The sequence below is a fragment of the Microplitis mediator genome, chromosome 9, assembly GCF_029852145.1.
Source record: "Microplitis mediator isolate UGA2020A chromosome 9, iyMicMedi2.1, whole genome shotgun sequence".
Classification (NCBI taxonomy): Eukaryota; Metazoa; Arthropoda; class Insecta; order Hymenoptera; family Braconidae; genus Microplitis; species Microplitis mediator.
The window spans coordinates 22,182,334-22,194,091 of record NC_079977.1 but is presented as its reverse complement, the minus strand read 5'-3'; the positions used below and the strand labels follow the sequence as shown (position 1 = coordinate 22,194,091).

Here is an 11,758-nt window from a genome sequence, read left to right as displayed (position 1 = left end):
GTAAAAATGATAAGAAACAAATATGTTCAGCATAAAATTATCTAAAAAAAAGTTCCTTACAACTTTTTCATCAAATCAAAACCCTGCCGAGTATCCTTCCCAATAATTCTCCTATTTCAAAAATTCAAATTTTCCCGCCATCTCCCTAGATAACACGAACGTCTTGCTCACTACCGATCATACTGTCAACTCTCTTACCGATCTGAAAAAAAATTTTCCAAAAAAACTTTTCCACAAAATTTTCTTTTCTTTTTTATTCAAAAATTAAAAAAAACGCATTATTGTTTTTTACTACCGATCGCTATCGAATCGAATCGATCGTATCGAAATCGTGCAGACCTCGAGGCTCGAATCTCGACCCATTCGACCTATCGAAGAGCAACGTGTCGATAAGTGCCAAACCCAACTTCAGTTGATCACGGAATTTTTTCGTGGGCGATTCACTATTTAGGAATTAATTTTTTTTTATACATTAACTTTATAGTAAATATATAAATATATAAATAATAATAATAAATATTATTATTATTGCAATGGATTTTTAATACTTTTTTGATATTAAATGCTTTTTATAACAATTATATATAATAATAATAATAAAAATAATAATAATAATAAATTATAGTAACTAGTGTGTCAATATGGTAAAAAAAAAAAATATTCTATAAAAAAAAAAATGAAATAACGAATAAATGAAATTATAATAATTCATTACTGTGTTGCAATAACAGTAAAATGAAAGTTGTTTTTATAATTTAGACATTTATTGTTGTTACAATACGTATATATTATTTATTTGAATAAATAAATTAATTAGAAAAGTAATTATTATTTTTTTTTAAAATGTCAAAATATTCAAAACATCGCGATCAAAAAATAAATCGCAGTTACAAAATTTATGGAATTTTATCGTGATAATTTTAAATAAAGTCTTCCTGTAGTTTTTTAAATAATTTTTTTATAAATAGTGAAATGAGCTGGAAGTGTATTGTCATTGTATTGACGATTGAGGTAAGTGATAGTTATTTTTTAATTTATTTTAGTTAAGGCCAAACCTGTACTTTCTCTGGTTATCTTAATAGTGGGCGGAGATTAACTGGATAATTTTTGGGAAAACTACTGGGGATAGAGTTTCGTTTTTCGGTTCAAAATGTCACATTTTTGATGCCCTTTTGGCAGAGTACCCACAAGACTAGGTTTGCTTTAGTAAAAATTTTGGAAATTTTCATTTTTCGAAAATTATCAGTTTTTTTTTAATATTTAGAAGACTTAACACTTTTTTTATGCTCTACGAATTATTTACGTCCGTTTTTCCGTGAATAATCAATTATTTAATAAAATACGAAGGATATTAAAAGTTCATATTTTTCGAAAACTATCAAAGTTAGAATTTTTATTTTTGTTTCGAAATGTTACTTTTTTAGAGCCCTTTTGAAAGAGTACCCACATGATCATGTTTGCTTTGGTCATTTTTCGAGAATCCAACCTGGGGATGATAAAAAAATTTCTCCTCAAAAACTTACTATTTAATGTCCCTTGTAAATTTTTTCTGTAAAATATTTTTTAAAAGGCTCATTAGCTTAAGGTTCACTAGTTTAAGTTATTTTCCCAATATCCCCGCCTCAGTTAACAAAATAATTGATAAATCCTGACATTCTAGGTCTGGTCATCAAACTCAGCAGACCTGGCAATAGAAATCCCTGGGAATCTGACCCAACACGGCACATGGTACCGTTTGGACTACAACCCACCAGTTGGGGACCCACCACCCAATACCCGGATCCCCGCTGTAGACATCGGAGACGTGATAAAGTTTCAAAACGGCCTACCGGGAACTAAATACGAGTTCTGGTTGTATTACAACAATGGAACCTTGCATGACTGGTTAACATGGACCGCGTCTATAACGACAGCACCCGACCCACCATCAAACCTGACTGTCCTAGTCAGGAACGGCAAGACCGCGATCGTCTACTGGTCGCCTCCCGCGCAAGGCAACTACTCGGGCTTCCGAATGCGCGTCCAAAGCTTCAACGACGCGACAAATCCTCCATCCACAACTCGTACTAGCGTAATTTCTGCAGACGCGATTCCTTATACCCTTCGCGATCTGACCCCCGGTGCCACGTACTCGCTCCAGCTCTTTACCGTACTCGAGGCCAAAGAGAGTGTCGCCTACACCAGTCGTAATTTTACCACCAAACCCAACACTCCAGGCAAATTCATCGTCTGGTTCCGTAATGAAACGACTTTGCTAGTACTTTGGCAGCCACCTTACCCTGCTGGGATCTACACCCACTACAAGGTGAGCATCGAGCCACCAGATGCAATCGAATCAGTATTTTACGTTGAGAAAGAAGGCGAGCCACCTGGACCAGCTCAGGCGGCATTCAAAGATCTGGTGCCTGGTCGCGCTTACAACATCTCCGTCCAAACGGTCTCTGAAGACGAGACGTCTGCGCCCACTACTGCTCAATATCGGACTGTACCTCTAAGGCCACTTAATGTTACATTTGATCGTTCTTCCATTACCTCCAGTAGCTTTCGTGTCTTCTGGAGTCCACCTAATGGCTCGTCTGAGTTCGATAAGTACCAGGTGTCATTAGGCAGCAATAGACGTTTTCCTCCAGTTACGCGGAATCGCTACGAAGAAGACAGCACCATGTGGGAGTTTAATGATCTAGAAGCTGGTAAATCCTACCAAGTTGTTGTCAAAACCGTTTCCGGCAAAGTCACCAGCTGGCCAGCGAGTGGTGACATCACATTGAAACCACTTCCAGTCCGTGATCTGCGTGCTAGCATTGACGAGCGTATGCTTGAAGTTTCTTGGCGACCTGACAATGCCAGCACTCAGGACAGCTATCGGCTAGAGTATCATGAAGTTGACTCGACCTCCATTACCGGTGACAGCAACACACTGACTATTGAAAAAACTCGCGTTGTCCTGGAAGCGCTACTACCTGGTAGGAATTACACGATAATAGTCGCAGCGATCTCCAACAAAGTCGAGTCTAATGAAACGATAATTTACCAGGTGACGAGGCCTTCGAGTCCGATCATCGAAGACCTCAAGTCCATTGAACGTGGACTGAATATCTCGTGGAAGAGTGACGTTAACTCACGGCAAGAAAAGTTCGAAATAACTCACACGCGAAATGATACCGGGGAAAGCGCAACCACGTTGACGACCGAGTCCCATATTATCCTGGAAGATCTGTACCCTGGAGCGGGGTACGAGGTGAAGGTCTTTGCGATCAGTCACGGTCTTAAGAGCGAACCCCATGACTATTTCCAAGCGGTCTTGCCCCATCCACCCCAGCATTTGAGAATCGATCGCGTTGATCAGCATAACAAGTCAGTATTTGTGCACTGGAGTCCACCAATCAGTTCGCTCTTCAGTGAGTACACCATCAGATACCGCACTGAAGACGAGCCTCACTGGACCAGGCTGCCTAGTGTCCGTAGAACCGAAGCAGAGGTTACAGAAATGACTCCCGGAGAACGATACACCATCCAAGTCAACACAGTGAGCTTTGGCGTTGAAAGCCTCTACCCGCTGCAAGTAAACCACACCGTAGCACCCAACCCCGTGGTCAATATCACCCCCGTCATTGATTCGACCAACGTTACCCTCGAGTTCGTCCGTCCTGCAGGCAGAATTGAGCTCTTCATCATCACATGGTGGCCTACGGACAATCTGTCAGACGTCAGGTCCAAGAACGTCACCGGGCTGGACGATGAGTCCGAGCACGACCTAGAGGAGAAGACCGAGAGGTTCGTAGTCGAGGGCCTTATGCCAGGTGCCGAGTACTCTTTCTCTATCATTACGACATCCTACGAGCTGTTTAGCGACGTAACCAATATTACAAGTCGCACGATGCCCCTGATTCAGTCTGAGGTCGTGATCGTTGTCGACCGTGACGTTGTCAATGTCCTGGCGCTACGTTACACTCCAACGCCGATTCTATCGTCACGGTTCGATCTCTACAGGTTCCGTATCAGTGACGAAGTGAACACGACCACGGAAAAGCTGGTTGATGATAGCGATACCAAGGTGACCTTCACTAATTTGACAGCTGGTAGGCTTTACAACGTAACTGCCTGGACCGTGAGCCATGGGGTTGCTAGTCGGCCGCTCTACCGCCAGGATCGTCTTTATCCTCAACCAATAATGGCAATCCAGGCCGTAGAAATAAACGCCACGTGGATCAGTCTCACTTGGGATGTTCCCACTGGGGAATTCGACGCTTTCGAAGTCCAGTTCATCAACAGTGAAGGCGTTCTCGTGCAGAACATCACCACGGACAACCATATCACCATAAAAGACCTACATCCTTGGCGTAACTACACGTTCACTCTGGTAGTCTGTTCCGGTCATCAATCTAACCATCATCTGAGACGGTCTCATCCAGTAAGCGCGAGTTTTACCACCAGCGAATCATTCCCCGGTCGCGTAGAGAAGTTCGATCCCACGGACATACAGCCCAGTGACATCAGCTTCCAGTGGCACTTGTCTGCTGCGGAATTTAATGGCGTCATCACTAAATTCACTATCACCTACCAATTGGACGGGTCCAAGCACACTCAGGCCAAGGACTTCAAGGCCACGGAATCTCGAGGCGTCATCAAAGGATTGATACCCGGTAAAACGTATGCTTTTAGCATCCAGGCAAAGACCAAAGTTGGCTACGGCCCGGAAACTGTTTGGAGACAGAAGATGCCCATTTTGGCCCCACCTAAACCACCCACTCAGGTCGTGCCAACTGAAGTCTGCCGGACCAGTACCACGATTCAGATTAGATTCAGAAAGAATTACTTCAGCGAGCAGCATGGGTCCGTTATTGCCTACACGGTCATTGTGGCGGAAGATGACAGCAAGAATGCTTCCGGTTTAGAGATGCCCAGTTGGAGGGACGTTCAGGCCTACAGTATTTGGCCTCCCTACCAGGTAAGTCCTGATCATTGCATGCAGGAACCAGATCAGGTTCCCATTCCTACCAGGTCTTCCCAGAATGTTTTCACCCTCGTGACCTAATTTTGTATTCAAGGTCATGGAGCCTTACTACCCATTCAAAAACAGTTCAGTTGAGGACTTTACAATAGGGACCGAAAACTGTGACCTCAAATTAGTTGGTTACTGCAATGGACCTTTGAAATCTGGGTCTACTTATCGGGTCAAAGTCCGCGCATTCACGGCACCCGATAAATTTACCGACACCAGTTACAGCTTCGCTATACAAACTGGTAAGTTATTGATGATGGCCATCGATCATCAATCATCAGTAGAATTATAAATAAATTAATGACTAATTTAAGGCTTTGCTTTTTAATGTCTGTAAAGAAGGATTGCTGCTAATGGCAGCCGGTGAGCTTACATATATATTTAGATACTTAATGACAATTACTGATGATGTCTTTGTCTTTGGGTTGTATTGAACAGATAAGGACAATACGGCGATTATTGTGGGTGTTACTGTGCCAATTGTTTTGCTGTTGACGTTACTGGGGATCGGGTTGCTGGTAAGGAGACACAGGAACCAGCTGAGGAAGATCGCCGAGCCTAGAGGAGGGGGTCCAACGGATAATTTGTCATTGCCGGATAGTGTCATCGAGACTAGGTGAGTGTAGGGAACCTGGTGTTGTGGGTACTCGTTTCAGAGTAAATTCGATGGAGATCACGAAAATAATTGAGCCAAGTCTCCAAAGTCGATCGGTTTGAAAAAAAATTAACTGGCTACAGATTTGGTTTTTGGTTGCATGTGAAAGTTTGGCTTGTTGGTACTCGTTTTAAAGGAAAATTAATGAGGAACACGTAAAATATGTTGAAGAACCTGTTCCTCCATTAATTTTCAAAAAACATAATTTTGGAATTTTGAAAATTTTTTTGAACCGAACCTAGTCTTGTGGGTACTCGTTCCAGAGGGAACTTCACGAGGATCATTTTACCCCACAATTACAGCCTAGATCTCCAAAACTTCTAGACTTCTTTTCTTTTTCCAGCCGACCAGTGAGAATAGAAAACTTCGCCGAGCACTACAGAATAATGTCAGCAGATTCGGACTTCCGGTTCTCCGAAGAGTTTGAGGAACTGAAACATGTCGGCCGTGACCAGCCGTGCACTGCAGCGGACTTGCCATGCAATCGTCCGAAGAATCGTTTCACCAACATCCTGCCCTACGACCACAGCCGCTTCAAACTCCAGCCCGTCGACGACGAAGAGGGTTCCGATTACATAAACGCAAACTACGTGCCGGGCCACAATTCTCCACGTGAATTCATCGTCACCCAAGGGCCGCTGCACGCGACTCGCGACGACTTCTGGCGCATGGTCTGGGAGAGTAACAGTCGTGCTATCGTCATGCTGACGAGATGTTTCGAGAAGGGAAGAGATAAATGCGACCACTACTGGCCCATGGACACAGGACCTGTTTATTATGGCGATATATCTGTTACTATACTCAATGAAACACGTTATCCTGATTGGAGTATCACCGAATTTATGCTCTGTCGTGTAAGTTAAGATTTTGATTTATTGAAAAATCTATTGAAGCAAACCTAGGCTTGTTGGTACTCATTCCAGAGGATTTTTGATACAGAACCTCTAGGAATTTGACCGGAAGTTGTAACTCTGATAGTTTCTAAAATACACAAATTTTGAGAATTTTCATTTCCGGTTAAAAATCTATCGAAGCAAACCTAGGCATGTTGGTACTCATTCCAGAGGATTTTTGATACAGAACCTCTAGGAAGTTGACCGGAAGTCGTAACTCTGATAGTATCTAAAATAAATAAATTTTTAGAATTTTCATTTCCGGTTAAAAATCTATCGAAGCAAACCTAGGCTTGTTGGTACTCTTTCCAGAGGATTTTTGATACATAACCTCTAGGAAGTTGACCGGAAGTTGTAACTTTGATAGTTTCTAAAATAAAAGAATTTTTAGAATTTTCATTTCCGGTTAAAAATCTATCGAAGCAAACCTAGGCTTGTTGGTACTCATTCCAGAGGATTTTTGATACAGAATCTCTAGAAAGTTGACTGGAAGTTGTAACTCCGATAGTTTCTAAAATGAATGAATTTTTAGAATTTTCATTTCCGGTTAAAAATCTATCGTATCAAACCTAGGCTTGTTGGTACTCATTCCAGAGGATTTTTGATACAGAACCTCTAGGAAGTTGACCGGAAGTCGTAACTCTGATAGTATCTAAAATAAATAAATTTTTGGAATTTTCATTTCCGGTTAAAAATCTATCGAAGCAAACCTAGGCTTGTTGGTACTCATTCCAGAGGATTTTTGATACAGAATCTTCATATACTTGACCGGAAGTCATAACTTCAATAGTTTAGAGAATAAATGAATTTTTAATAATAGAGCTTCAAATTTCTAATGAACTTTTTTTCTTTATTAAATAGGGTGACGTCAAAAGAGTGATCCAGCACTTCCATTTCACAACTTGGCCCGATTTCGGAGTTCCTAGTCCGCCCCAAACTCTCGCGCGGTTCGTGCGAGCGTTCCGTGAGCGAGTGAGACCCGATCAGCGGCCGATCGTCGTCCACTGCAGTGCCGGCGTAGGTCGGAGCGGTACTTTTATAACTCTCGACCGTATTCTACAGCAGATCCAGGTCTCCGATTACGTCGATATCTTTGGGATCGTCTGGATAATGCGGAAAGAGCGGGTATGGATGGTACAAACAGAGCAACAGTACATTTGCATACATCAGTGTCTGCTTGCGGTTCTCGAGGGCCAAGACACTACGGGACCACCAAGAGAAATTCACGACAATGCCGGTTTCGAAGGTAATTTTTATTTTATTTTTTTTTTTTTTAATGAAATTATTAATGCAAGGTGGTGGTAATTAATGTATTAATAAGTTAAAGTATTACTATTTTGTATGTGTTGCAATTGTATATAGAAAAAAATCGGTCACTGGAAAATTCGGTGAATCAAGATGAGAAGGAAAGGTGATGGTCTTGTTATCAAGACGATTATTATTATGGAATTTATTTATTATGTGGGTAATTGCTTATCTAATTCTTCTATTTATATATTTATATATTTATAATTAGTTGTATATAGCACATATTTATTTTATTTTTTAATAATTTTCACGCTATTTAACCAGCCTGCATGTTTTAGTTGAATTCTGGCTAAAGTATTGAAGATATGAGAAAATTGTAAGAGACCGATTTGTTAGGAAATTGAATTTTCTACAAAAAAGGTCCTTGTAATTTTCTTTGTAAGTGTGATAGTTTAGCTAGAATTTGAATTCAAAGTATTTGGAAAAATGAGTAGAAAAAAATTCCGATTTTTTTTTAAGCTTTGGGCTTTGAATTTAAATTCTGGCTAAAGGATGGCAGATATGAGAAAATTGTAAGGAACCAATTTTGTAGGAAATTTAATTTGCTACAAGAAAAGTCATGATAATTTTCTTTGTAAGTGCGATAGTTTGGCCAGAATTTGAAGTTGAAGTATTTAGAAGGTGAAGTAGAAAAAAATTTTGATTTTTTTTGAAGCTTTGAACTTTGAATTTAAATTCTGGCTAAAGAATTGCAGATATGAGAAAATTGCATAAGACCAATTTTTTAGGAAATTTAATTTGCTACAAAAAAGATTCTCACAATTTTCTTTGTAAGTGTGATAGTTTAGCTAGAATTTGAATTTAAAGTATTTAGAAAAATGAATAGAAAAAAATTCACATTTTTTTTAGCTTTGGGCTTTGAATTCAAATTTTGGCTAAAGGATGGCAGATATGAGAAAATTGTAAGAGACCAATTTTTTAGGAAATTCGATTTCCTACAAAAAAGGTCCTTATAATTTTTTACGTAAGTGTGATACTTTAGCTAGAATATAAGTTTGAAGCACTTGGTAGGAAAAGTAGATAGAAATAATAGTTGTAATTTTATGTAAATAATTTTGTAATTAATTAATAAATCGTAATAAGTGATTGGTAGTGATAGATAATAATTTGCATGGGTTTAAGATTTATTAAAAAAATTTAATTTAATTGTTTGTTAATTAATTTTTCAGATGATGAAGGAATTGCTGAGTCAGGAATGTGAAGAATAAATAACCCGAGCTTTATACCCGAGATTAAAACCCTACAGTAAAAAAAAAAAAAAAACATTTTTTTTTATCAATTATTTTTTCTGTTGACAAAAAAAAAAATAAAAAAAAATTTGTCTGTCTGTTTGTTTGATGAACGGTCACACAAATCTCCGTCCAAAGAAAAAAAGAGAGAGTAAGTACACAAGTAATGTGGATTTGTGAAGTACTTAAAATTTTTTAATCATTTATTATTATTTTCGCACTAGCACATGCATTTTTTTTTAGATTTATTTTTTTTTTTATTTAAGAACAAATAATTTTTTTGTAGCCAATGGATATTTTTTACGTAATTGATGAAAAAAAAATTTTTTTATTGTACTAAAGGCGATTGGTAATGAGTTTGCTCCACAAGCCGAAGGCTAATGCAGCAAACACGTCAGTATCTGGTGTTTTTTTACACGAAATAGAATTGAAAATCGTAAAAAAATGATTTTATTTATAAAGACTATCAGTTTAAATACATTTGGATATTACTTTGCCTCATGAACCAAAGGCTACTGCAGCAAACACTTGAGTGTCTGCCGTTTCCACGCGAAAATAGTTGAAAAATCGAAAAAGAAATGATATTATTCAATATTATTAGTAGTTTACATACATTTGATTATAACTTTGCCACACGAGCCGAAGGCTACTGCAGCAAACACTTGAATGTCTGTCACTATCACTCGAAATTAATTTGCAAATCGTTAAAAAAACGATTTTATCTATAACCATTATTATTTTTAATACATTTTGTTATTAATTTGCTTTATGAGCCAAAGGCTAATGCAGCAAATCTTCGAGTATCCGGCGTTTTTTACGTGAAATTGATTTGAAAATCGTAAAACAATGACTTTACATATAATTTTTATTATTTAAAATGCCTTTGATTATTACTTTGCCTCATGAGCCAAAGGCTAATGCAGCAAACATTCGAGTAAATCTATCATTTTTTACTAAATCTAGACTTGAGAAAAAATTAAATGCATTGATAGTTATTTTCGATCGATTTCATAATTACTTGGCTTCGCGAGCCAAAGGCTAATGCATGACGTTTAATATTTTTTTGTTTTAATTAAAAATCGACGAATAACTTGATAACAAACAATTTTATTTGCAACTCTCATAAATGCATTCAATAACTTTGCTTCAAAAGCCAATGGCTAATGTAGCAAACGAGTTTCCTTCTTTTGTTTTTAATGACTAAGACTTTGAAAAAATCTCGTGACTCCTGTCATAACTCCCGTAGTAATTAGTTTGCTCCACGAGCCAAAGGCTGCTGCAGCAAATTAATAGTGCGACCACAGAAAAATCATTCACAGACGCTCCTAAATAACTATTATCGTAAAAAAACTCTTGAAATTTAAAAATTAGAGTTTGTTTGCTCCACTAGCCTTCCGGCTCCTGAAGCCAATTCGTTACCAAACGCCCAATTTTATCGGAAAAAAATTTTTTTTTTCGTAATTTACAATTCTCATGAAAATGTCAATTATTTACTCACCGGCTACAAAAAAAAAACTCAATTAAAAATGACAATTATTATTTTTTAAGTAAATTTAAATTTTATAATTAAGAAAACACGGACGTATCCAGTTTTAAAAATCAATTAAATGTACATATCATTAATGAATCTCCACAAAAAAAACACAAAGTAATTAATTAATTGATTAATTAGCGTAATACTCTTGTTATCGTTGCTATATTTTTTATTATTATTATTAAATATTAATTATTATTATTATTATTATTATTAATGAATTATTATCTCATTTTAAATGGTATTATAACTAGTATTTTTAAAAAAAGTAATGAATAATATTCCAGTGCCAATTTATAATTTTTATAATCGGCACAAGTAAGCAATTAAAGCCGCATATTTTTTATATATAAATTTTATTAATTTATCATTGGTCACAAATTATTATTTTTAATTGGTATAATTATTTATTTTGTGAAAAAATTAATGAACAAATTTTAGATTTAAAATAATAAATATTAAAAATTAAGATAAATATCAAAGGATCAAATGCGAATTATAATTTTTCTAAGCCTGTGATAAATTATATACAATTGTAAATTTATAATTTGACATATCAAATAAATAAAGAAACATGTTTATAATAGGCTAAAAATAATAGTCCATTATTTCTAATAGATGATTCCATTCTAAATTTTTTTAACATTTTATTTATATAAATCCATTATAAATTCTTATTCAATAGATTATTAGTAGAATTCCAAATAATAGTCCATTAATAAAATTCTATTAATTTAAATCTATTAAATAGTCCATTACAAGGATTTTATCACTAGGTCTCTATTAGATGGACCATTAATAGAACTCTATTTAATAGATTAGTAATATAATTCATTTAATAGTCCATTACTGAAATTCCATAAAATAGATCATTGATGGTATTCCATTAAATAGTCTATTACTAAAATTCCATTAAATAGACTATTGATATAATTCCATTGAATATACTGTTACTACAATTCCATTAAATAGTCTATTGCTAAATTTCAATTGAATAGTCTATTATTAAAATTCCATTAAATAGTCTATTACTAAAATTCCATTAAATAGACTATTGATGTAATTCCATTGAATATACAGTTACTCCAATTCCATTAAACAGTCTATTGCTATAATCAATTAAATAGTCTATTACTA

At 36.6% G+C, this 11,758-nt stretch overlaps 1 protein-coding gene across 6 annotated transcripts; it reads left to right on the top strand.

Moving 5' to 3' along the window:
• The first annotated feature begins 741 nt into the window (after positions 1–741).
• On the top strand, positions 742–11,111 carry LOC130675138 (tyrosine-protein phosphatase 10D). 6 transcript variants are annotated; one of them, XR_008991222.1, is made up of 9 exons: positions 742–1,011; positions 1,661–4,948; positions 5,049–5,244; positions 5,342–5,365; positions 5,441–5,618; positions 6,001–6,511; positions 7,412–7,796; positions 7,913–8,015; positions 9,028–11,111. XR_008991222.1 is itself a non-coding variant. In XM_057480645.1 (9 exons), exons 1-8 carry the CDS (start codon positions 973–975, stop codon positions 7,963–7,965), a joined length of 4,671 nt encoding a protein of 1,556 aa, XP_057336628.1. In that variant the 5' UTR covers positions 742–972; the 3' UTR covers positions 7,966–8,011; positions 9,028–11,110. The 6 variants fall into 6 exon arrangements, 5 of the variants coding, with proteins under 5 accessions (XP_057336628.1, XP_057336627.1, XP_057336629.1 ...); XM_057480645.1 differs by having other exon boundaries at positions 5,345–5,365; positions 7,913–8,011; positions 9,028–11,110; XM_057480644.1 differs by having other exon boundaries at positions 7,913–8,011; positions 9,028–11,110.
• The last annotated feature ends 647 nt before the right edge of the window (positions 11,112–11,758 follow it).

Bases quoted from the DNA above. Each gene is read 5' to 3' on its own strand.
- LOC130675138 (XM_057480644.1), top strand. From the start codon at position 973: ATGAGCTGGAAGTGTATTGTCATTGTATTGACGATTGAG. The intron at 5,245-5,341 runs GTAAGTTATTGA...ATGTCTGTAAAG, and splicing joins CAGCTTCGCTATACAAACTG to AAGGATTGCTGCTAATGGCA. The intron at 5,366-5,440 runs GTGAGCTTACAT...TGTATTGAACAG, and splicing joins ATTGCTGCTAATGGCAGCCG to ATAAGGACAATACGGCGATT.